We start from the raw sequence: 21,562 nt of genomic DNA, 5'->3' as shown, positions 1-21,562 counted from the left end.
TTTAAAAATATTTTAAGAGATCCAATAATAGCGTAAAAAATTTGTAATTTTATTGTACAAAAGTTTATACCTACTTTGACGTTTTAGTTGAAATATATGATAATTAATTTTTGTAGTTTAAATATGTTTATATAGCTTTTTCTATTTTAAACGACAATTTAAAAGATTAAATATATCTGCATTGTTAAAGTCATATAATTGAAAGAAAAATATGTCATGTTATATAAATTAAAAATTTATTAATTAAGTATTTTGATATTTTTTAAAGTATTAAAAAATTTGAGTCCTAAATCTTTTAAAGCGTAAATTTTTATTGTTGTATATAGCTGTCATTATTAAACAGCGTCTTTTGTACATCTATACATGTACCATCAACTAAAAATCCATCAGTACCGTAGTGAGAACAAGGAGTATCTATCTGAATATTAATAACACCGAAATCATATTTTTCACTCAAAATTTTCCTTATCGTTCGCAACAATTGTTCATAATCACTAATTAGTAAATCATCAGCCATAACTGTTATCATTACAGCATTACAATTTGTAGAGAGTGTCCATGTATAAATTTCTAACACTTTATAAACATTATCAAGTTCAAGTATATCACCTTTAATTTCGTCGACTGAAATATTTTTCGGTGCACCTTCTGCTAAAATATAAAACCCGTCTTTTATTACAAAAAATGTAGATCCTAACACAATAATAGAAAATGAAATAGTACACAAAACGTCAAAGATAATTTTTCCAGGATAAAAAAAAGTAAAAATGCCTGCAATAATGACACCAACTGATTGTATTAAGTCCCCAATAATGTGTATATAAGCAGCTCTTATATTTAAGTTTTTGTGTTTTAACTGGTGCGAATAATCGTCGTAATGTAAAACATAAATAGCCAGTAGATTAACGAAAAATCCGACAACCGCTATTCCAAAAAACATTCCCCCGTCTATTTCTTTTGGATGTATAATTTTATGTATTGATTCAAATATTAAATAAGCTACAGCCACCCATATTAAGCCTATAGAGAAAAGTGAACCTATTATTTCTATTCTATGGTATCCAAAAGTCATGCGAGAATTAGAAGATTTTTTCGACCAATAAAGGGAAAATAAACTTACGCCGAATCCAAAAATATCAACCAACAAATGTAGCGAGTCTGCTAACAGTGATAAACTGTTAGTTCTGTAGTGTCCCCAAAATTCGATTATCATGAAAATAGAAATTATTACTGACACTTTAGTAATTTTCGAGATGTCTGCATCTGTAGAACATGTTAGATGTGAACAAGTATTATTCTGAACTTTATTTTGCATCTTCAATGAAAATTTTATATATTTTAGCATTTTCTCAAACATTTGTTTACAAAGATTCAAACTTCATTGTGTACATGTGAAACAAAATTTAATCTATCATAGAATGATAGAGGTTTTTTACATATTTAAATAATACTAAAGTAAAAATTTTAAAAATATTGTAAATAATATTTAAAACATTGCATTAATTTTTAAAAATTTATCAAAAAATTACAACAAATATTGAACTTTTAAGCAGATTTAATAAAAGAAATTATCTATTGTTTACGTAAAAATTTGAAATCTGATAATTTTATGGCTGATTTAATCTATAAAAATTTTAATACACGAGACCGAGTAACAGATTAACAAAGTTAAAAATGATTTTTTTAAATTTTTTTTGACTCGATTATTTGAAAATTGCACATAAAAGTGAATGTTAAGATTAATTTGACAAATATTAAGATAGTCAATTTTTTTTATAACTTTGTAAAATATAAGAATTAACCTTTAATTTTCTGACATAAAATTCAAAATATTTATTTATGAAAAAAACCAAAACATTTTAAATTACATTATTTATTAGGAGTAGGCGGCCATTCTAATCTTTTCTCAAGAACATTCACTTTTTTTTGCAATTCTTCAATTTTTAAATCTTTATGTTTCAAATCCAAGATTGTCAAATGCAGTTTAACATTAGAGTTATTTAATATTTCCTGTGCGGTAATTCTATTGGTTCTAGATAAGCATTTTAATAACAAATCTACTAGATCTTTGTCTTTTATAAAATCTATTTTTATTACTTGTTTTTTTATTTGTTTGTATAATTCTGTTCTATTTTCTCCTTTAAAAGGTTTTGTTAAACTTCCTAGTTCATATAATATTACTCCTAGGCCCCATATGTCTACGCCAGTGTTATATTTAATTTTATTTACAATTTCTGGTGCCATGTAAAAAGGAGTGCCTACAATGGAAGATTCTGTAAATTCATCACACAGTTGATATGAAAGGCTGAAATCACAAATTTTAAAATTAAGTATTTCTTCTCTGTTAAAGTCAACAGAATTTATAAGAATATTACTGGGTTTAATATCTCTGTGTATAATACTTTTTGAATGAAGATATTCTAGTCCTTCGGCAACTTGAGAGAATACTGACCATAAAAGAAAATTTGTAGCTTTTCTATTTTTTTGAATAAAAAATGATATCACTGTTTCTAAAGTACCTCTATTGGCATATTCAAGAATAATAAAAGAAGATCCTTTAGATTGAACAAATTCGACTAATTTTATAATTCTTTTATGACTTAATGTACTTAAAATAGACACTTCTCTCTTAGCATGTTTAAGATGCTTTTCTACAACTGATTTACAAACAAGTTGTTTATTATCAGGACTTTCAAGTAAATACACTGTACCATGTGTACCTCGACCCAATTTTTCAATAAATTTATATTTCTCCATATGCATAAATACAAAAAATAAAAAAATATAAATTAAAATCAGTCATAAATTATTAAATAAAAAAGTAATTGTAGTTTAAAATCATAGAATATAAAAATCAAATAATTTACCTTAAATATCAGGTTTCTTTGGTTTAAGTGATAAATATTGATTTTCTAAATTAAAGATGTATTCTTCTTTCTCTTCTGGCACAAAACAAGGCTTACCCCATTTATTTGGTTCATATCCATATTGACATCCTGGTGGAATATTAGCATTTACACCAGGTATCTTTAAATCAGGATAGGATGGTGGAGGCCCGATTTTTTGCATTTTAAAAATCCACGGTGGTGGTGAGAATTCTGTCATTCCTAGCGCCTTTTTCAGTTCATCTGTAAGCATTCCAGGGCAATATCGCTTCTTTTCTGTTTCCCATGTAAAATCAAATACTTCCCCATATGGAAACATAAACGGTCTAAATGGAGAAAATGCCTCATAAAGCTTTTTAGGATTTATTGAAGCACTGCCAAGCTTAGGAAATAATTTAGATAGAAATTTTTCTTTGTCTGTTTGATTTTTCTTTATTTGTATTATATTCTGTCTCAGAAGATCTAATCCTGTATTAATAATGGATATAGGTATTGTATACTCTTTTTTATTAAAATTTATAGGAAAAAGAAATTTATTTTTCCATCTTTTAACCACTGGAACAGAACTATGCAAATTTTTTATTTTGTTGTAAAAAATAGGATCCTCGCTTTTTACATCTTCTACTTCTACTAAATGAGGATAAGGAGAAATTGATTTAAGTCTGTTGTATAAAGCTTGTCTGTGTAATTTTTTTGATTCTTTTTTGTTTATAGGATTTCTTTTGTTTCGGTAGATAAAAGCATATTCTTTTGGTACTTCTTTGTACATAAACTAGGAAGGGTTTTCTTAATAAAAATTTACAAAGACAATAAACATCTAAATGGATATAAAGCTAAGAAAACCTAATAATAATAATATTTATTTAATGATCTACTATTTCACTTTCATAATCAGATATTTCTTGTTGTGCCGGCTCAGGGCTTTTAATCTGCATAATTTTATTGTACATCTCATTTTGTTGCATTTTATTTTCTTCATAAATCCAAACCAAAATATTTGCAATAGCATCTGCTTCGTTTGTATCTATTTCAATATTATATGATTCAAGATAATCTAATATAAAATCAGACAAATCGTCCTGCTTATCATTAAAGGATTTATCGGATTTACTGAGGATGTCTTCTACTTTAATAGCTAAATTTGTAATAATGTCCTCTTCTGATAAAGATTGTACTAGAGAAAATAAAGAAGATTTTTTTATGACATTTAAAACTCGGTTATCGAGATTGGACATAAGGGATGGGATATTAATTATTTTTAACAGTTACTAAATCGCGATAACAAAAAATTTCAAAATATTTGAAGGTATAAATTCGTTGCTAAATTACTTAATATCTTTTTTTAAATTGTAGTTTTATTTCTTAATAATTTTTTAACTTATTTTTTTATGAGTCACGTCATTAACCTTTTAAAGTAACATATTTTATTTTAAATGTGAAATTTAAGTGTTAATAAATAAATTCACTTTAAATTGTATTTGTTAATTGATCCAAGTTTAAGGATATTTACTTACAGTAATAAAAAATACGACATTCTTAAAAATATATGTAAATATTTAATTTTTAAAAAATACTAACACAATTTTAAAAAATACATTTTTGTTTTTTTGTTGTTTTCATCCACAAAAAATTATAGTCTTGATCCCTCTATGTCAGATAATTCTAAAAAATTAAGATCTCTTTTCCCTGCTGCTCGTCTAAAGAAAATTATGCAATCAAATGAAGATGTAGGTAAAATGGGCATTAGTGTCCCTTTCATTGCAGGAAAGGCAATGGAACTATTTTTAAAAGACCTAGTCACTTTAACTTATGAAGAATTAAAAAGCAAAAAAGGAAACAGAATTACAGTAGATCATATAAAAAAAGCAATAGAAGAAAATAGCAAATATAACTTTTTAAATAATCTATTAAAAGATAGAGAGACGTAAATAAAATATTGTAAAATTTATATTATTTTTTGTTTATTTACCACAACGTTGTGTTAACAAACAAACTAAGACTTTCATAAAAAATTATTATTGCATAAAAGAAGAAAAGTTAGCAAAATGTAAAAATTATTTTTGAAATTAAATTGATTTAATTATAGCCTATCAAACCAATCTTCCGGATTAAGTGATGTAGTTATCTTCTTAATCTGACGAACTTGAGCAACCGTCTTAGCCATCAAGCTTCCTTCATCGGATAATGAACCTGGTAAAGTAGCATAATGAGAAAATGATAAAGAAGCACCCGCTTTGCCTTGTGTAGCAGATTTTAATTCTTCATTAAAAGTAAAAGATTCTCGGACTGGTAAAGTTCCTTCAATAAGAGTTGTAACATTACCAGCTAAACTTGTAAATTCTTCAGCTGTTCCTCTCTTGCCACAAAGGATGGTAGTGACAGTTCCAATATATTCATCGGGCGTAACAATATCAACTTTAAAAATTGGTTCGTACAAAACAGGATCAGCAGCAAGTAAAAGACCTTTACATAATTTAATAGTGGGCTGTAATAATTGATTAATACCTCTATGAATAGAATCAGCGTGTAAAGTAGCATCCTTTAGATCGAATCTTACACCTCTCATTGTTTCTCCAATAAGGGGACCTTCTCCTACGGCAGCTTTAAAACCAGTATTAAGATGTTCTTTAATTTCTCCGATGATAGAAATACCTTTAGTTCCATCAACTAACATATTTTCAGGTGTAAGTTCAGGCGCCATAGACCAAATCTTTTTAACCCAATCTTCATTAATGTTTAACATCTCTCTAAAATTAGCAGCTAACTGTTTCTGATTGTCACATTTTACATCAATAAGTGACTTAGTAAGATCTTCATCTAAAGGTTCTACTGTCATGTAAAGCCTATTATGTTTATTGGCAGATTTAGTCATCTTTGGTGCAGTAACAGCTTCAGTAACTCCCTCAAAATAAGTGACAAGCGGGTCATCATAAACAATAGGGACCTTAGCATACAACTCTTCTAGATCTTTTAGACAAATTTCTAAATGTAAAGCTCCTGCACATGCAATAGTACTTTGTCCTTTATCATTTCTTTCTACAAGACAAAGTGGATCGGACTGTGCTAATTTATTGAGACCTTCTTGCAATTTTCCCAAATCTTCTGCCTTTTTAGCATTTACTGCGACTTTTACAACAGGAGAAACAGAAAACTTCATTGATTTAACATTGTAAGCATTTTCAATGTTAGTAATAGTACCAGTCTTTTTAAGACAGTCATCGATACCTACAATACCAACAATATTACCAGCTGGACAACTTGGAACATCTTTATTAATTCTTCCCATCATAACGACAACTCTTAAAACCGACTTATTATGAACTAGTGCATTGTTAGCATTGGAAGTACAGGACGGTGAATAACCAGGCTCTTGTACTCTAATCTTCATACCTGGTTGAATTGAACCAGATAACACTCTACCAAAAGCTATAAATCTATTATCATTACCTGGAACCATTTTAGAAACATACATCATGACAGGTGCACTCTCTGACGGATCACACTTTTTTATAGCCTGGGCTATTTCATCATCGGCGGGTCCTTCATAAAGATGATCATATCTGACAGCTTGTGACTGAAGAGGGCTAGGTAGCTTAAGAACAATTTGTTCCAATAAACATTCAGCGGCAGGTAACCATGTACGCATAACAACTTTAAAAAGTGATTTACCTTCTCCCATAAGAACAACATTCTTAAAGTCTACGTTGTATTTTGAAAGGTACTCTTTTATTTCTTCAATCTTTCCTTCATTACACAAGTCTCTTACTTTATAAATAGGATTAAGAACAAAAACCACAAATGGTGACATTTCAGAATTGGGCGTTTGAGATTTAATGAATTTCATATTTGGATCCCAAGGATCTGAAGAACTACATGACACCTGAATACTCCATAAAAGCTTAGAAAGTCTTTTTTCACCTTCAAATCCAGATGCTTTAAACTTTTTTAAATAAAACCTAGCAAACGTCCTGAGTGTAAATCCCCATCCTTGTAAACCTGAACAGAAAGAAATTTCATTTTTTTCAGGCATAAGAGATTCAACCTTAAAAGTATGTCCTAACTGTGATAGCTTGGCGTTAAATCCTTCAATCCTTCTTCTTAAACTTTCTGCAAGTTTTGCTTGAGGAAATTCTAACTCTAAAATAGCTCTATCTAATTTATTTAAAACAAGAGTAGGCACAATTCTTTCTTCCATAGCCTGATTTAACACTGTTTCTGTTTGTACACAAATACCTTCAACACAATCAACAACTACTAAAGCACCATCAGTGACTCTTAAGGCAGCAGTAACTTCACTACTAAAATCCACGTGTCCAGGACTATCAATCAAATTTACTAAAAATTCTGTACCATTTATATCACCTGGTTTTGAATATGCATCTATAACATCTTGATCTATTTTAGTGAATAATGAAATTGCTGTACTTTTAATAGTAATACCTCTATCCTGTTCATCTTTTCTAGTATCCATATACCTACCACCACCAGAATCTTTACTGACAATCTTCGCTTTAATAACAAGTGTATCGGTCAAAGTACTCTTACCATGATCTACGTGAGCAATAACAGAAATGTTTCTTATGTTTTTTTGATTTTCCATTAAATTATGAACTTTATTAATGTGAAAGTCTACCATTTTTGGGGTGAAAAAAAAATTATTTTAAAAAATTTTATTTTCATAAAAAATTATTTTCGTGCATCTAAGCATTCTATTTATAAGAAAATATTTAGACATTAATTTATTGATAATAATAACTTCTTTATTGTAAATTTGTTTGTCAAATTAAAATGTTTTTATTTTTTAAATGCCCCAAAAATGGAAGTGCACAAAGGAACTATTTACAGTATTGAGAGGGACATTTTTGAAAAAAAACTTATTACTGCCTCATCTGACGGATTTATTAGAATTTTTGTAAATAAAAAAGAACCAGATGATAAAATTGATCTTCATTTGGAGCATGAATTAGATTCAATGCATGGAAAATTAATAAAAGCAATTTTTCTGAATCATAATGAATATTTAGCGAGTGCTCATTCATCTGGACATGTTGTTATATGGAAACTTGATACAAATAATACTTACGCTGTAAAACATGAAGAACAAGTTTTTACTGGTTGTATAAATGACATCTCTTCGAATTTCAATAATGAAATAATTAATATTTATTGTGCTTGTGAAGATGGAAAGGTAAGAATTTTAAATTTGAAAAATGACGAAAACATTGTAGTGTCAGAATTTACTGCTCATAGGTTTGGAATTTCAACAATTGATTCGAATAATACTTTTGTAGTTACTGGCGGCCTTGACTATTCCACTGCCGTATGGGAAAATAATAAAGAAATAATAAGATTTAGGGACCATACATCTCTAGTGAGAGATGTATGCATTTCACCTAACAATGTTTTTAATATTCTTTGTTTTGCTTCTTGTGGAGAAGACTGTAAAGTATTTATTTATTGGAGACATTTTGAGGATTTTTTGAAACAAGAAATCATTCTTGATGAACCTGTCTACAGTCTTAGTTGGAGCAAATCAGGATTTACATTAAGTATTGGATACGGTCAAAATAAATTTAAGTATTATGAACCAGGTAATGAAGGAAAATATGTGGAAGTAGAGCTTGTATCTGATAATTAAATTTTTTATTTTTAGTAATAATTTTTGTTTTATAAATGCAATTAATATTTGGATTATTATGTTTTATAAAATGACTCCTGTTTAATTGTTTTAAAAAGTTCCAATAAAACTTTAAATTTCTAAATCTTATACCACACAGGTTTGTGTCTCAAACTAAAACTAGGTTTCATAAAAAAACATTTAAAAAAATAATTTTCGGGATTTTAATTAATGAGAAATATTTTACTACTGTTACTAAATCTAAAAGTTTTTGGCAGAATATTAAAATCAAATAGACGGGGGAAAAATAACCAAAGCGATTTACGAGGTCGCAATATAATAACTAACAGTGATACTATACATGAAGATCCACACCATGTAGATTTTGATTACAGAAGAAAAAGACATGGCCATGGTCATAGAGATCGCGGAGAACACCATACAGGAACACTTATACATGTGAAAAAACGTGGCAGTCATGGACATCATCGTAAACACGGTGGTCGTTTTTCGACTGTTGAAGAAGCTGTTAAAGATGATATTAAAAAATCAACCGGAATTTCACGTGAAGAAGATTTACCAATTTCAACTAAAACATTGGCACGAGAAGCGGGTAGAGGAAATACTGATGCAGTTAAACAATTACAAAATGATGGAGTTTTGACTGAGCCTTTTGCCTCAGATTTAATTGATGCACAAGAGAAATCACCTTTAACCGGGCTAACACAAGACCAGGTAGAACAAATTTTAGCAAATACACCACATACATCGGCTCCTATGAAATATTCATCAATGAAAGAAGTAAAACCAGGCGTGAATCCAGCTCTTGATAAAACATTAAAAGCTCAAAATTTTATGAAATGGCTAAGAAGCTTTTTACCAAAAGTTAATAAAACATCTGATAAGATACTAGATAAAGCCAATGATATTTTATCTCAAGCACCCGATGGTGATATAACTGCACCTTTTACAGATCCAAATGGAAATGCAACTGGTAAAACATACGGTGAGGAAGCACAGTCATTTGTACAAAATGCAGTACCAGCTGTAGAACGTGCTATTGATCAGTTGATGGCGGCAGGACTAACACGAGCAGAAGCTGAAGAAAAAATTGCAACAAATGAACCCTTTACTCCAGATTGCGAATTAAATGGTACATGTCATCCTTTGACAAAAGTTTATGATAATATTGAACAATCACTGCTAAATTCTATTGCACCACCGCATCTTCGCGCAACAAATGAATTTGAATTTTTAGTTAAAAACGGAGTCAATCCTGAAAATGCAGCACAACTAGCACAAGGAGTCGAGCAAAGTGCTCAAAATGAAATACAACACAGAATGGATTTGGCTGATGCAATGAAAGAAAATGCTAAGGTAGGATTTGAGGCAGCAAATCATAAAGCGTTACAAAAAGAAATTGAAGATGAAAAAAATGCTGAAAAAGCCAAAATGATTGAGACTATGAATAATGAAGTCCGTAAACAACACACATTCCCTTGGTTCCATCCAATACATCTAAATGAAGAAGAGTTGGGATACTTAAGACAGCTAGGAAATCAATTAACACCACAAGATATTGGTCGCAGAATGTATGAAGCGTTTTCTAAAGCAGCAGAAACTGGTGGAACACATGAGGATGCTTTAGATTCTGCTGCGCGCACAGGATATTTACTATCTAACTTTAATAATGAGTTAAGGAAAGGCACACCTCCAGCAGTTGCCACTGATATAATAAATGAACGAGCGAAAATTAAAGATGCTGTTGAACAAAGAAGATCATTTGTGCAAAATAATGGGCCGGAAATAGCACATTTGGTGGCTGAAAATACAAAGTTGATTCAAAAAGCTGCTGCCAATATCGCAAATAATCCTGAAACCAAAGATGACGTAATGCAAGAGCTTGATAATTCAATGAAAATTCTTGCAGATAAACATGCCACTACTATACACGAGCAGGCCAATTCTGAAAATATTAATAAACCAAGAAAAGCCGCTGCTGATTTAATTGATGAGACTCAGATTATTAATAACAAAATTTTACACATTGCGAAAAAAGCGCCTATTGTAGCTAAGGATATAATGAAAAAAGGAATGGATAATGCTAGACATACAGCCGAGGTCTTTAATAATACACTTGAATATGTTAATACAGAGGAGAAAAGACATAGTCCAATACCGAAATCAGCTTTAAGGCTTCTTAATGAAGCTAAAAAAGAAGAACAACTTGACCAAATAGCTAAAAAGAATGCAGAGACAGAGAAACAACACAGAGAGGTACTTCTCAAAGAACATCAAGATGCTGATGTTATGGCTACAGAAGAAAGACTTGCTAAAAATAATAGAGCCAGGAAGATTAGTGAGGCAGGAATTAAAGCAGCGCAATCTGTATTGAAAACTGGAGGAACAATAGAAGAAGCAAGAGCAGCTAAGGCGGCAGCTGAAAAAGCTATATTGCAAGAAATTGAGAGTAGAGAAGCGCAAATTCGTCAAGATATAATGAGATCACTTAACAGTGGAGTTGATTCGAAAAAAGCAGCGCAAATTGCAGCACACGTAGCTACAGCGCACAGCGGTGATAATGCTATTGGTAAAACATCAGAGGAAGTCTTGAAAAATGAATTAGAAGAACGTAAAAAAGAAGCATTAGAAAAAGCATTGTATTCTGATTTTTCAAATGAAAAAATGGATGTTTTGAAGGTAATACCTAACGATGCCAGTGAAATAAATATCAATAATTCGGTAATTAAATTCCCGCTTAAAACATTTGTTGATGAAAAACCAAAAGATAAAGGAGAGGAGTTTGTAAAAAATAGATCTGATGTTTTAAAAAATTTAGTAAGAAATACAGTTACTCGAAATAATGTCAATAGTGGATTAAACACTATTCAGACTAATGATGGATTTTTAAATGCAGGAGAAAACAGTACTAAGCTTCAAATTCAAGATGCAGTTGCGTATATTGAACCCAGTGGTAAATTACAGATGGAGAGTGAAGGAATTGACACTTCACACTGGAAATCGAAGCATAATCAAGGAGAAAGGCCAGATATACCTAATGGTGAGTTATACTATGAAACAGAAATAAAAGATGCAGATTTGATATTGCCCAGCCCAACCAATAAAACACCAAGTAAATTCCTTTCAAATGCTAATGAACAGCTTGACACAAATTATATTGATGAGTTACACATTAAAAAGGGAACATTACACCAGACTCCTTGGAATGAATTTTCTGACACAGTTAAGCCAAGACTTAATTTGTATCCTAACGAGGAAGAAAAAATTAGAGAAGCTAATATTTTTAAGAATGCTTTAGCTGAAGAAAAAAAGAAAGAAAAACTTGACTCAATTCGAATTTTTTCGTTTACTAATCCTAACGGCGATAAGCATATTACGACTGTACCACAATATGGAATAACAGAAACATTTGAGGAAAATGAAGGAATGAAAAGACTTTCAAATATTGATCCTGATAAGAATATTGCTATAAGTGAAACACCTACAGAAAGTCAAAAAGAACCAATGATTAATTCTTTGGAGAATGTATCTGAAGATCAAATTATGAACACTTATATAGAAAATACTATAGCAGAAGGAAGAACTAAGAATAAAGCTGGAAGGTTTGTAAGTCCAACTAATGGATTTACTAATGAAGAAGATGCTAAAAAAGCTGAATTGTTACAGGTTGAAAGATTTGATATCACTAAGCATTTTATTCGTGATGGTTCAGAAGCAAGCAGAGTTAAGAATGATTTGATTTCTAAAACATTCGCATATTCAAAGGCATTAGGAATGGAAAAGGAAGATTATATAAATTTAATCAAACGAATTCCTGATTCTGTAATTTATAAAATGAACGAATATAACTCAGATCCAAATAAAAAACCAACAGAAATTCTTGATACAGATTTCTCAAAATCCTTGAAACAAGTTTCATCTAATGATATTTCTACGTCTAATTTGATTAATTATATATTTAATAGTATTTCTAAAGTTACTGGTAAGCCGAATAATACTTCGGCTGTTATTTTGGAAAAACATATAGTTCCAAATCTTAAAGCAGTTGAGAATACGAATACATTAAGAGTACCAAACAGGACAACACAGATACAGACAATAGAACCACCAAAACCCGGTTCAACAGTAATTAATGAAATTGTTACAAACGGTCCACCCAATATTGCTACTGGTCCAAATTCAAGCTATCAATATCCTAATCCCATTGGGCCACCAATAAGATTTGTTGATAACCAAGTAAGAAATCCAGGGCCAAATCCTTTAACATCGGGACAGGTCCCTTTTAACCAAACAACAAGAGCTTCTTTTAATACAAATAATCCAGCTGGAAACGCTTTCGGATCTCCTTCTCCAGGAATAAATTTACCTAACCAGCCAAGACCAGCCGGAGCAGGAGCTAATGCCCCCAATACACCACAAAGAAGATTAGGTATCGCTTCATCTCCTCAAAGGTAATTTTAATGTGAATAAAATTTTACTATATTTTTATTTTTTATAAAATCAATAAATTTATTTACTTAATAAAAAAAAATTATTTATTTGTTGATAAATTTTTTTTTGGAGAAATGTCAACCCGTCAAATTTTTATAGCCGTGTTCTTTAGTTACAAGCAATGTTTTTAATATAAAATTATTTACTTTATTACAAAATATGCCAAGTATAATTGGTACAAAATTTTAAAATTAACGTAAAAGTGGCATAACTGTTTAAAGTTAAATTGTAATTTTAATCAATTTTTTTATGAAATTGTATATAAATTAATTTTTACATTTATTTTAATGCATAAAATACAAAAATGTCGTGTCATTTTTAATTTAATAATGAACAATTAAATTTGTGTGTTACAAAAGATTAGTATAAAATTTAAGAATTTTTCCAATTCATAGTTTAAAGTTATCATATTTATTCTAACCGTTAAACTAATTTTTAGAAAAGTTAGCTATAATTTTTAAATTTTTGTCCTTAAATTGTATGCATAAAATAACAAAATTACCTCCAGAAATTCAAAAACGCATTTGTGCAGGAGAAGTAATTGTTAGTCCATACAATGTACTAAAAGAACTGATAGAAAACTCTATTGATGCAGAATCTACATTTATATCAATAAATGTAAGTAAAGATAATTTAAATATTGAGGTGCACGATAACGGCCATGGAATTGAGGAAGAAGATTTTAAAAATTTAGCACTTGCACATCACACATCTAAATTTTCTAATTCTACAAATTATGGTGAAAATTTTTTCGGATTTCGAGGGGAAGCATTATCTTCTATTAGATGTATTTCACATCTCACAATTAAATCAAAGGTAGAAAACAAGGAATTAGGATATGAAAGGAACTTTACAGAAGATTCTTTAAAACCAATATCAATGAATACTGGTACATCAATATACATAAAATATTTATTTTACAATAATAAAATTAGAGAGAAATGTTTCCATAAGAAATTATCTGTTTACAAAAGTATGTCAGAACTAGCAAATATTTTTGCGATAAAAAATCCAAATATAAAGTTTCTATTTAATGATAGTACATGTTCTTATAATGATGTATCTATTGGGAAAATAAATTATATAAGTGATATTAATTACCTAGATTTTATTAAAACTATAAAATTTACTAGTGAATTACAATTTAATGATGAAAATGATCTAATAACCAAATCTAAGTCTAAGCAAATAGGTACTATTTACCAGATATCATCATTAAGATACTACAGTAATAAGTTTATAACACTAATTTTTACACCTACAATGATAAATTTTAAATCATTCCAATTTATACTTTTTATTAACAATAGACTTGTTACAAGTCAAAGTATAAAATCCTTTATTGGAAAAATTTATTCAAATATTTTACCAAAAGGACGATATCCATTTATTTATTTAGAAATCAGAATACCTTCTGAATACATAGATGTAAATGTTCATCCCAGTAAAAAAGAAGTACTTTTAGATTATGAAGATGAATTATTAAATGTTCTTGGTGTTATCTTGGAAATGGGACTTAATGAACCTAAAGAGACTTATAAAGGAGGAATAAGTAACAGCAATGTATACGAATCAAATATAATTTACAAAGAATATAATACACTTTTAGACTGCTTGCCTAGTCAGACAACGTGTGAATACAAATTATTAAGCATACAAAAATTGAAGAATGAAATAGTAGAAATTGATAAATCTTTTATACAAGATCTTGTATATGTAGGTACAGCAAACATTCCAGATATAAATTTACTAGTGCAATATAATCAATATTTAATGAAATGTAATTTGACATCACTGATTCCACATTTAATTTATCATTTTTTTCTATTTAATTTTGGCAATTTTACTTATTCGTCGTGTTGCATAAAAAGTAAAATAAAAGATGACACATTAAAAAAAATGTTACAAGAATATTTTAAGATTGAAATAGATGACAATAATAATTTTATACATGTTCCTAACATCGGTGATTATATCGGTGATGTAAAAGAATGGGAAAATTTCAATATTGAAAATAAAATCGAAGAAAAAGTATTTAGAGAAATTTTTTCGAAGTTGTGTAAAATCTACCGAAACTTAGAACTTAATAGACAATCTTTTTCGACTCTAAAAAAATATCTAAAATGTACGAAAGATGTTTTACAAACATTCACGAAGCTTAAGAGTTTGAAAGACTTATATAAGTGCTTTGAAAGGTGTTAATGATATTTACTAGAATTATTTTATTATAATCTTTTCTCGTTTTTAAAAGACTTATACAAGTGCTTTGAAAGGTGTTAATATTATTTACGAGAATTATTTTATTGTATTTTTTAGTTAGTGTATGCATTCAACACTTGTGACATAATATAATTATTCTAATATTATTTATTAGCAGTGTACTTCTAAAATATTGTTGTAAGAACATACCCCTTTTATGGAAGATAAAGATTTTTTTATTGATAAAGATTACCATAGCTCTGAAGAATCAAATGAGCTTGAGCTTGTTATAGAAAAAAATAAAGATAATATGGACACAGAAGCAAATTTATTTGAGTTTGATTTTTCCAAACTTGATGAAAAGCCATGGAACAAACCGGGAGAAGACATTACTGATTATTTTAATTATGGATTTAATGAGACCACATGGAAAGAGTATTGTAACATGCAAAAAGGTAAATATCATAAAAGATAATATTTTTTCTTTTTTCAATTAAAAATATTATAATTTATGTCAAAAAATAAATCATCATTATTTGTTAAAAATAGATATTCATCTATCGGTTTTATATTGTATTGTTGTGTCTGTTTGTTTGTTATATTAAAATATTTGATTTTACTTTTGCTTGTGTATTTGTAAATATCTTTAGTGATAAACATGTTTGTTAAATTTGTAATTGTATCTGCATGTTTCAAAATACTAAGGTCGTAAACCCCTCTCTGTATTTTATAATTTACATTTATTTTATTTTTTACTTTTTTCTGTAAAATATTTTTTTTCTTATTAAATAGTATAGTGTCTGGCATTAAACGTCTCTTTATATAAGGCCTAGATGTAAATTTCTTATTGCTAACATACAAGAATGTATTTTTATAAAATACTTTTCTGTTCAAAAGATGCTTATGTGTCATATTCATTGGTAATACTGAGCCTTGTAGGATACTATTCCATACAATTTTATATAGAAATATCAAAAAATTTTTCTTATATAAATTGTTACAGTAAAATTCTGCCATGAGTAGAATATCTTTTAATTTATAACATTTTGCAAAATTGTCTAAATAATTAAATATTCTACTTCTTCTTTCATTTGTTTTATATAATACTAGATTTTTAGTTTTTATATTGGTTGATTCTGTAGTAGATTGAGGTAAGTAGTGTTGGTAAATATTATAAGTTTTTTTCTTTTCTATTATATTTTTAGTAAAAAATCTATTCTGATACGGTGATTTTTTTATTTCTTCGATTTTACTTTTTTTTGGACTTATGTACTTTAAATCTGAAGAAATACTAGAAGCATGCATTTTAGAGTTTATTTCTTTATAATTTTTTTGTTGATCATTTAAAACACTTAAATTTGGTAAAGTAGATAAGATTTCTATAGAACTGGAATTCTGAATCTCTATATCGGTAGATAAATTTTCATCAAATGTACCAAGACTTGATAAAGAACTAGGTATTAAAGTATTTTTATTAGCAAAATTTTCACAATGGCTTGTTATGGAGTTTACATTAGTATTTTGCTTATAATTTGTTATTATCATCTCGTCTAATAAATTTGGTTTATCATATTCTAAAACTATATTTTTTTCTATTGGTTTCTTAATAAGCGATTTATAGAAACTGTCTTTATGTAGATTATCATCTAAACTGCTTACTAAAATACTTTCACTAAAAATATTACTCGAGTTACAAAGATCTACTTTTTCTTCATTTTTTGTTTGTTTTTTAAAAACAAAACATTCAAAATCGTCATTTTTATTTTTTACAAATGCTGTATAATCTATGCTTTTATATAAACAACTTTCTAATTCTTTTTTAAATCTAGTATTAATATCCAATGTTTCATTAAAACTATCGCATATACATCCCAGATCAATATAATCTAAGATATAGATATAAAATTCTTGTAAATAATATTCTATGTAATATTTTTTTATATTTATGCACATTCCCTTGTAAAAAATATTTTTATTTTTTGAAATACATCCTTTTACAAAATAATCTCTGTCCCTGATTATTAAAAATATTTTAGACTTTTGTATTTCTAGCACATCAATTATCTGTACATTATGATGGCTAGAGTCATGAATATCATTATTTAAAAAGGCATTGAAAGATTTAACTAACCAATTTCGCAGAAAAAAGACCATTTTGATGGGTTAATAATAAAATCACGAATTTTATATTAGAAATTTAAATATCTGCAATGATCGATTAATAATATTTTATTTTTATAACTTAATAACAAAAAACAATACTTTTGTTCATTAATTATTTTTACTGCCTTACAATATTTATCCTTACTCGACAAATATTTATTTTTTTAAATTACATAGTTAAGGGATAAAAGTTAATTAAATATATTGTCTCCTATTCAAAGCTTAAATATATTACAACATTAGATAAGATATTACAAGTAGAAGTACAAATAAAAAATCATTGTAGCAAATATTTAAAATATTCTTTGTAAATGTTTCTTTACAACTTTTTTGTTAACTGAATTTTAAGTATCAAGTTTTAATATACTAATTTTTGATAAAGCATTTACAATTTTTTATACAAATACAACATTTTTTCAAATAATTGCTATATTCATATAAAATAAATGTATTACTTTTTCTTAATCTTTATTTTAGATATTTGGTATAAAGTAAATATTTCTACATAAAATCAAACTATAGAGTATTATGATGTTGTTTCTTAATATTAATATATCAATCTTTTAACTATCATGTCAAATGTTTGATTTGGTAAATAAAAATAATATTTTAAAATAAATTTTAACGTTCTATACTTCAAATTTTTATTTAAAAAAACTATAAATTTTTTCTGCATAAAGAGGGTTAATGAATTTTAATGAAATTATTACGAAAATTGAGACTTTAGGTATAGAGTCTAAAAATGAATATAAAAGAGAAATAGAACAAATCATGGCTAGTAATGATAAGTATTTATTAATAACTGATGATAAATTATTTTTATCTAATTATAAGCTGAAATTTGTAGATCTTATACCTTTTATTAAAGAGACCAGTAAATTGTGTATTCATCCTTCAAAATTTATTTTTTTAGCCTGGCAAGGTCTTATAAATGTGTACCATTATGATGTTATTATAATAAATTGTGAGATAAAAGCAGATTTTATACACGCCTTTAAAATATTTTATATAGATGGCATTGCATATGATCTAAAAAAGCCTAAATGTATTTCATTTATAAAAGATCCTACAGATGATTTCTCTATTTATTTTCAATCTATTCTAGCCAGTAAGCAAGATGATGATATAAAAAATAATATAAAATGTATTACAATCTCATCTAAAACGCCGAATAAATTTATTAATTACGCAAAATGTAAAAGATTACTGAAAAATACTATTGAAAATAAAAATAGTGAATTTTATGTTAAATTATTAAATAGGCTAAGTGAACTAGAAAAAAGTGACATTTTAGAAGCAATTGAATTAATTAGCAAGTGTATTAACCAAAGCAAAATAAGTAGCATACCACCGACAGATAAAGATCTTGAATATGGAAAAAGTTTATCAATATTATTTGAAAAACAAAAAATAATTAAAAATTATCTTCAGTGCGGTCCAGTGTATATTTATGGACATATTGAATTTGAAAGTAAAGATGTTTATTTTATCAAAGATTTTATTTCTTTAGATGCGGATTTAGAAGAATCAACGTTATTTATTATAGATCCAGTAGATGAAAAAATATTACCTAAATTTAAAACTATTATTTTTTTAAAAGAAAGTGAGTCTTTTCCTACTGCTTTGATAAATAATATCTGTAAATTAGAATCTATTGATAAATTTTATTCTTATTTTGTAAAAAAAGATAAGCAATATAACACAAGAGAAGACTCTCATTACATAAATCCTACACTTCCTTGGGAGTATTCAATACCTTTTTATGAACACATATTTTATTTAATTAATAGATTATTTCATGAAAATTATTTATTTATTAGATGTTTAGTACCAAATAGAATATATTATAATGGTAGCAAGCCTAATACATTTATCTGTTGTCTTGAATTTCCTAAAATTGTTAATAATAATGCTTTATTAGCTACATTTAAATCTGATGAATTTTCTGTGAAAAAGGATGCCAATAAAGATGCGTGCTATAGATTTATTATAAAATTGGTAGAGTCGGGATATTTAGACAGCAATTTTTTGCCTGTAAAAAGTAAATTTATTAATGAAAATCTTTTTTACATCAAAAGTATAAAAAAGATCTATGATATTGATTTTCAATCATTAGAAGAGGCATATGTACTTATAAATAATATAAAAGATGGATATGAAGAATATGACAAGTTTAAAAAAGATTATTATTTCGATATAACACAAAAAAATTTTCCTTTTTTTGATCCAGAAGAAGTTTTAAGAAAGCAGGCCGATTGCTTTAAATGCTTTTCTGATACAATGAGTTTATATTTGTTTAATAATAGTAATATTGGAATTTGTACAGGTGAAACATTTACAGAGAAAGTTAACTATAAAAATACAGAAGTACGATTTATAAAAAGAATAAGTTTTACACAACACGAAAAAAATATAATTTTAAATTTTCAAGTTGTTTTTTTCGGTGTAAATTTTAAGCGCATTACGTGTAGTCAAACTGTAGGTCGGAAATATGCTTATTATGTGTTGCCTATAAAAAATTTAGAGATTGATTTTGAATACATGAACGAATTGTATGAAAACTTCTTTTTTGGGAGTGTATACGATGTTAATAATCATAGTATTCTTAACAACTATTTATTATTTAATCCCATTACTAAGTTATTTTATGAATATGTAGAAGATACAGATAAAAAATTTACAGATATTACAAATTCTAAGATTAAAAATCGTAAAAATTTAGATTTATCGAAAAAAGAATACACATTTTTAGAGTATTTTATATTTTTGTATGGAATTAATTTATCGAATAGCGGTAAAAATAAAAATGTCATTTTTACTGCTGTACCTTTTTCTCATAAAAAAGAAAAAGAACCCGAATTTCATGCTTGTGAAATAATTTACGTGACAGTTGTTAAGAAAAGTATAAAGAGTGATTATAAAAGATTTGTAGAATATTTTAACATATTTGAAATATTGGCATTAACTTACGAATTTAAAGTTAATATGAACTTTTCTATTTCTCATTCTAACTTAGCGATATCTTTTACTTTGCAAGATTCTTTGAATGGACAGCAAAATGATTTAGGATATGAAAGATTTGAGTTTATTGGGGATTCAGTATTAAAATATTCTGTCAGTAAATTTTTATTTACTGAATGTGGATATAATCTTAATAAGCTTGTAAGCACTAAAGATGGTTTAGTTTGCAATGATCATTTGTACAGAGTTGGCCGACAGATAAATTTACAAAAATATTTTTCACTTAATAGATATACAGAACATCTATTTCAACCACCTGCCATTCTCGATTTAGAATTTGATAAATCTCTTATAGAAAGTCTAAATTTAAAAAATTTATTTCAGAATAATAATCAGTATAATTTTGTTAAGTTGTACAGTAGAAAACAATCTCAAGATACAAATTTAGAAAAAGGTAAAAAAGTCTATGCTGATATAGTCGAGTCATTGATTGGGGTTCATTATATAGAACAGGGATTTCAAAAGGCATGGAATTTTATTAAAAGTATAGGTATATTAGAAAATCATGGAAGTAAAAGACATAGTAATAATTTTATGACTAAAACACCAAATATAATTCTACTATGTGAATATGAAGGAATATTACCTCTTGCTAATATTTTAAAAGTAGAAAAAATTATTAATTACACATTTAAGAATAAAGGATACATTGAAAAAGCCATGATACATCCTTCGTATAAAGATAATATTTTTGGCTCAGAAAGATTTCAAAAATTAGAACTTGTAGGTGATTGCTTTCTTGATCTTAAAGTATCTGATTATATTTTTTTTAAATACACGGATGCTGACCCAGAAACTCTCCATACACATCGAAAAAGTCTTGTTAATAATCACACATTTGCAATGATTCTATTTAAATCTGGACTCTACGACTTCTCCTTTACTGGATTAAGCGATCAAACAAGAGATTTTAATAATAATAAAGTAAGTAAATGTTATGGTGACATTTTTGAGGCACTAGCAGGTGCAGTAATTTTAGATTCTGAGTTTGATTTCGAGATGACAGACATGTTTTTTAAGACAGTACTAAAACTCATGACTGAAAATGTTTATGAATGCTAAGGATTTGTTTTTTGTATGTTAAGTTATCAATTAAATATTTTAAAAAATATAAAAAAATAATATATTAGCAATTTTCATAAAAATTGAATATTTTAGTAATTTA

General features: G+C 27.5%; 12 protein-coding genes across 12 annotated transcripts; 6 read left to right on the top strand and 6 right to left on the bottom strand.

Annotated features, from left to right (window-relative positions):
• Positions 1-310: 310 nt before the first annotated feature.
• Positions 311-1,315, bottom strand: AAJ76_1000117079 (zinc transporter 8; the record flags this gene model as incomplete). Its single annotated transcript, XM_024473564.1, has 1 exon — positions 311-1,315. The coding sequence occupies one exon, from the start codon at positions 1,313-1,315 to the stop codon at positions 311-313; it is 1,005 nt and encodes a 334-aa protein (XP_024332418.1).
• A 554-nt stretch (positions 1,316-1,869) lies between these two features.
• On the bottom strand, positions 1,870-2,757 carry AAJ76_1000115637 (camk family protein kinase; the record flags this gene model as incomplete). The annotated part of the gene is made up of 1 exon (XM_024473562.1): positions 1,870-2,757. One exon carries the CDS (start codon positions 2,755-2,757, stop codon positions 1,870-1,872), a length of 888 nt encoding a protein of 295 aa, XP_024332417.1.
• Positions 2,758-2,868: 111 nt separating this feature from the next.
• Positions 2,869-3,654, bottom strand: AAJ76_1000114740 (splicing factor 3b subunit 2; the record flags this gene model as incomplete). The annotated part of the gene is made up of 1 exon (XM_024473561.1): positions 2,869-3,654. The coding sequence occupies one exon, from the start codon at positions 3,652-3,654 to the stop codon at positions 2,869-2,871; it is 786 nt and encodes a 261-aa protein (XP_024332416.1).
• Positions 3,655-3,748: 94 nt separating this feature from the next.
• On the bottom strand, positions 3,749-4,120 carry AAJ76_1000114274 (hypothetical protein; the record flags this gene model as incomplete). Its single annotated transcript, XM_024473560.1, has 1 exon — positions 3,749-4,120. One exon carries the CDS (start codon positions 4,118-4,120, stop codon positions 3,749-3,751), a length of 372 nt encoding a protein of 123 aa, XP_024332415.1.
• Positions 4,121-4,534: 414 nt separating this feature from the next.
• AAJ76_1000113859 (class 2 transcription repressor nc2 subunit alpha) lies at positions 4,535-4,813 on the top strand (the record flags this gene model as incomplete). The annotated part of the gene is made up of 1 exon (XM_024473559.1): positions 4,535-4,813. The coding sequence occupies one exon, from the start codon at positions 4,535-4,537 to the stop codon at positions 4,811-4,813; it is 279 nt and encodes a 92-aa protein (XP_024332414.1).
• Positions 4,814-4,965: 152 nt separating this feature from the next.
• Positions 4,966-7,521, bottom strand: AAJ76_1000110873 (translation elongation factor 2; the record flags this gene model as incomplete). Its single annotated transcript, XM_024473558.1, has 1 exon — positions 4,966-7,521. One exon carries the CDS (start codon positions 7,519-7,521, stop codon positions 4,966-4,968), a length of 2,556 nt encoding a protein of 851 aa, XP_024332413.1.
• Positions 7,522-7,701: 180 nt separating this feature from the next.
• Positions 7,702-8,523, top strand: AAJ76_1000110692 (protein transport protein sec13; the record flags this gene model as incomplete). The annotated part of the gene is made up of 1 exon (XM_024473557.1): positions 7,702-8,523. One exon carries the CDS (start codon positions 7,702-7,704, stop codon positions 8,521-8,523), a length of 822 nt encoding a protein of 273 aa, XP_024332412.1.
• A 210-nt stretch (positions 8,524-8,733) lies between these two features.
• Positions 8,734-12,978, top strand: AAJ76_1000109660 (polar tube protein; the record flags this gene model as incomplete). Its single annotated transcript, XM_024473556.1, has 1 exon — positions 8,734-12,978. One exon carries the CDS (start codon positions 8,734-8,736, stop codon positions 12,976-12,978), a length of 4,245 nt encoding a protein of 1,414 aa, XP_024332411.1.
• A 516-nt stretch (positions 12,979-13,494) lies between these two features.
• On the top strand, positions 13,495-15,216 carry AAJ76_1000104899 (dna mismatch repair protein; the record flags this gene model as incomplete). Its single annotated transcript, XM_024473555.1, has 1 exon — positions 13,495-15,216. One exon carries the CDS (start codon positions 13,495-13,497, stop codon positions 15,214-15,216), a length of 1,722 nt encoding a protein of 573 aa, XP_024332410.1.
• A 214-nt stretch (positions 15,217-15,430) lies between these two features.
• On the top strand, positions 15,431-15,688 carry AAJ76_1000102963 (polyadenylation factor i complex subunit fip1; the record flags this gene model as incomplete). The annotated part of the gene is made up of 1 exon (XM_024473553.1): positions 15,431-15,688. One exon carries the CDS (start codon positions 15,431-15,433, stop codon positions 15,686-15,688), a length of 258 nt encoding a protein of 85 aa, XP_024332409.1.
• A 14-nt stretch (positions 15,689-15,702) lies between these two features.
• Positions 15,703-17,367, bottom strand: AAJ76_1000101027 (hypothetical protein; the record flags this gene model as incomplete). The annotated part of the gene is made up of 1 exon (XM_024473552.1): positions 15,703-17,367. The coding sequence occupies one exon, from the start codon at positions 17,365-17,367 to the stop codon at positions 15,703-15,705; it is 1,665 nt and encodes a 554-aa protein (XP_024332408.1).
• Positions 17,368-18,063: 696 nt separating this feature from the next.
• Positions 18,064-21,459, top strand: AAJ76_1000100330 (endoribonuclease dicer; the record flags this gene model as incomplete). Its single annotated transcript, XM_024473551.1, has 1 exon — positions 18,064-21,459. One exon carries the CDS (start codon positions 18,064-18,066, stop codon positions 21,457-21,459), a length of 3,396 nt encoding a protein of 1,131 aa, XP_024332407.1.
• Positions 21,460-21,562: the final 103 nt, after the last annotated feature.

The sequence above is a fragment of the Vairimorpha ceranae genome (genome assembly GCF_000988165.1).
Source record: "Vairimorpha ceranae strain PA08 1199 chromosome Unknown NODE_1, whole genome shotgun sequence".
Classification (NCBI taxonomy): Eukaryota; Fungi; Microsporidia; family Nosematidae; genus Vairimorpha; species Vairimorpha ceranae.
This window is presented reverse-complemented; position numbering and strand designations above follow the sequence as displayed.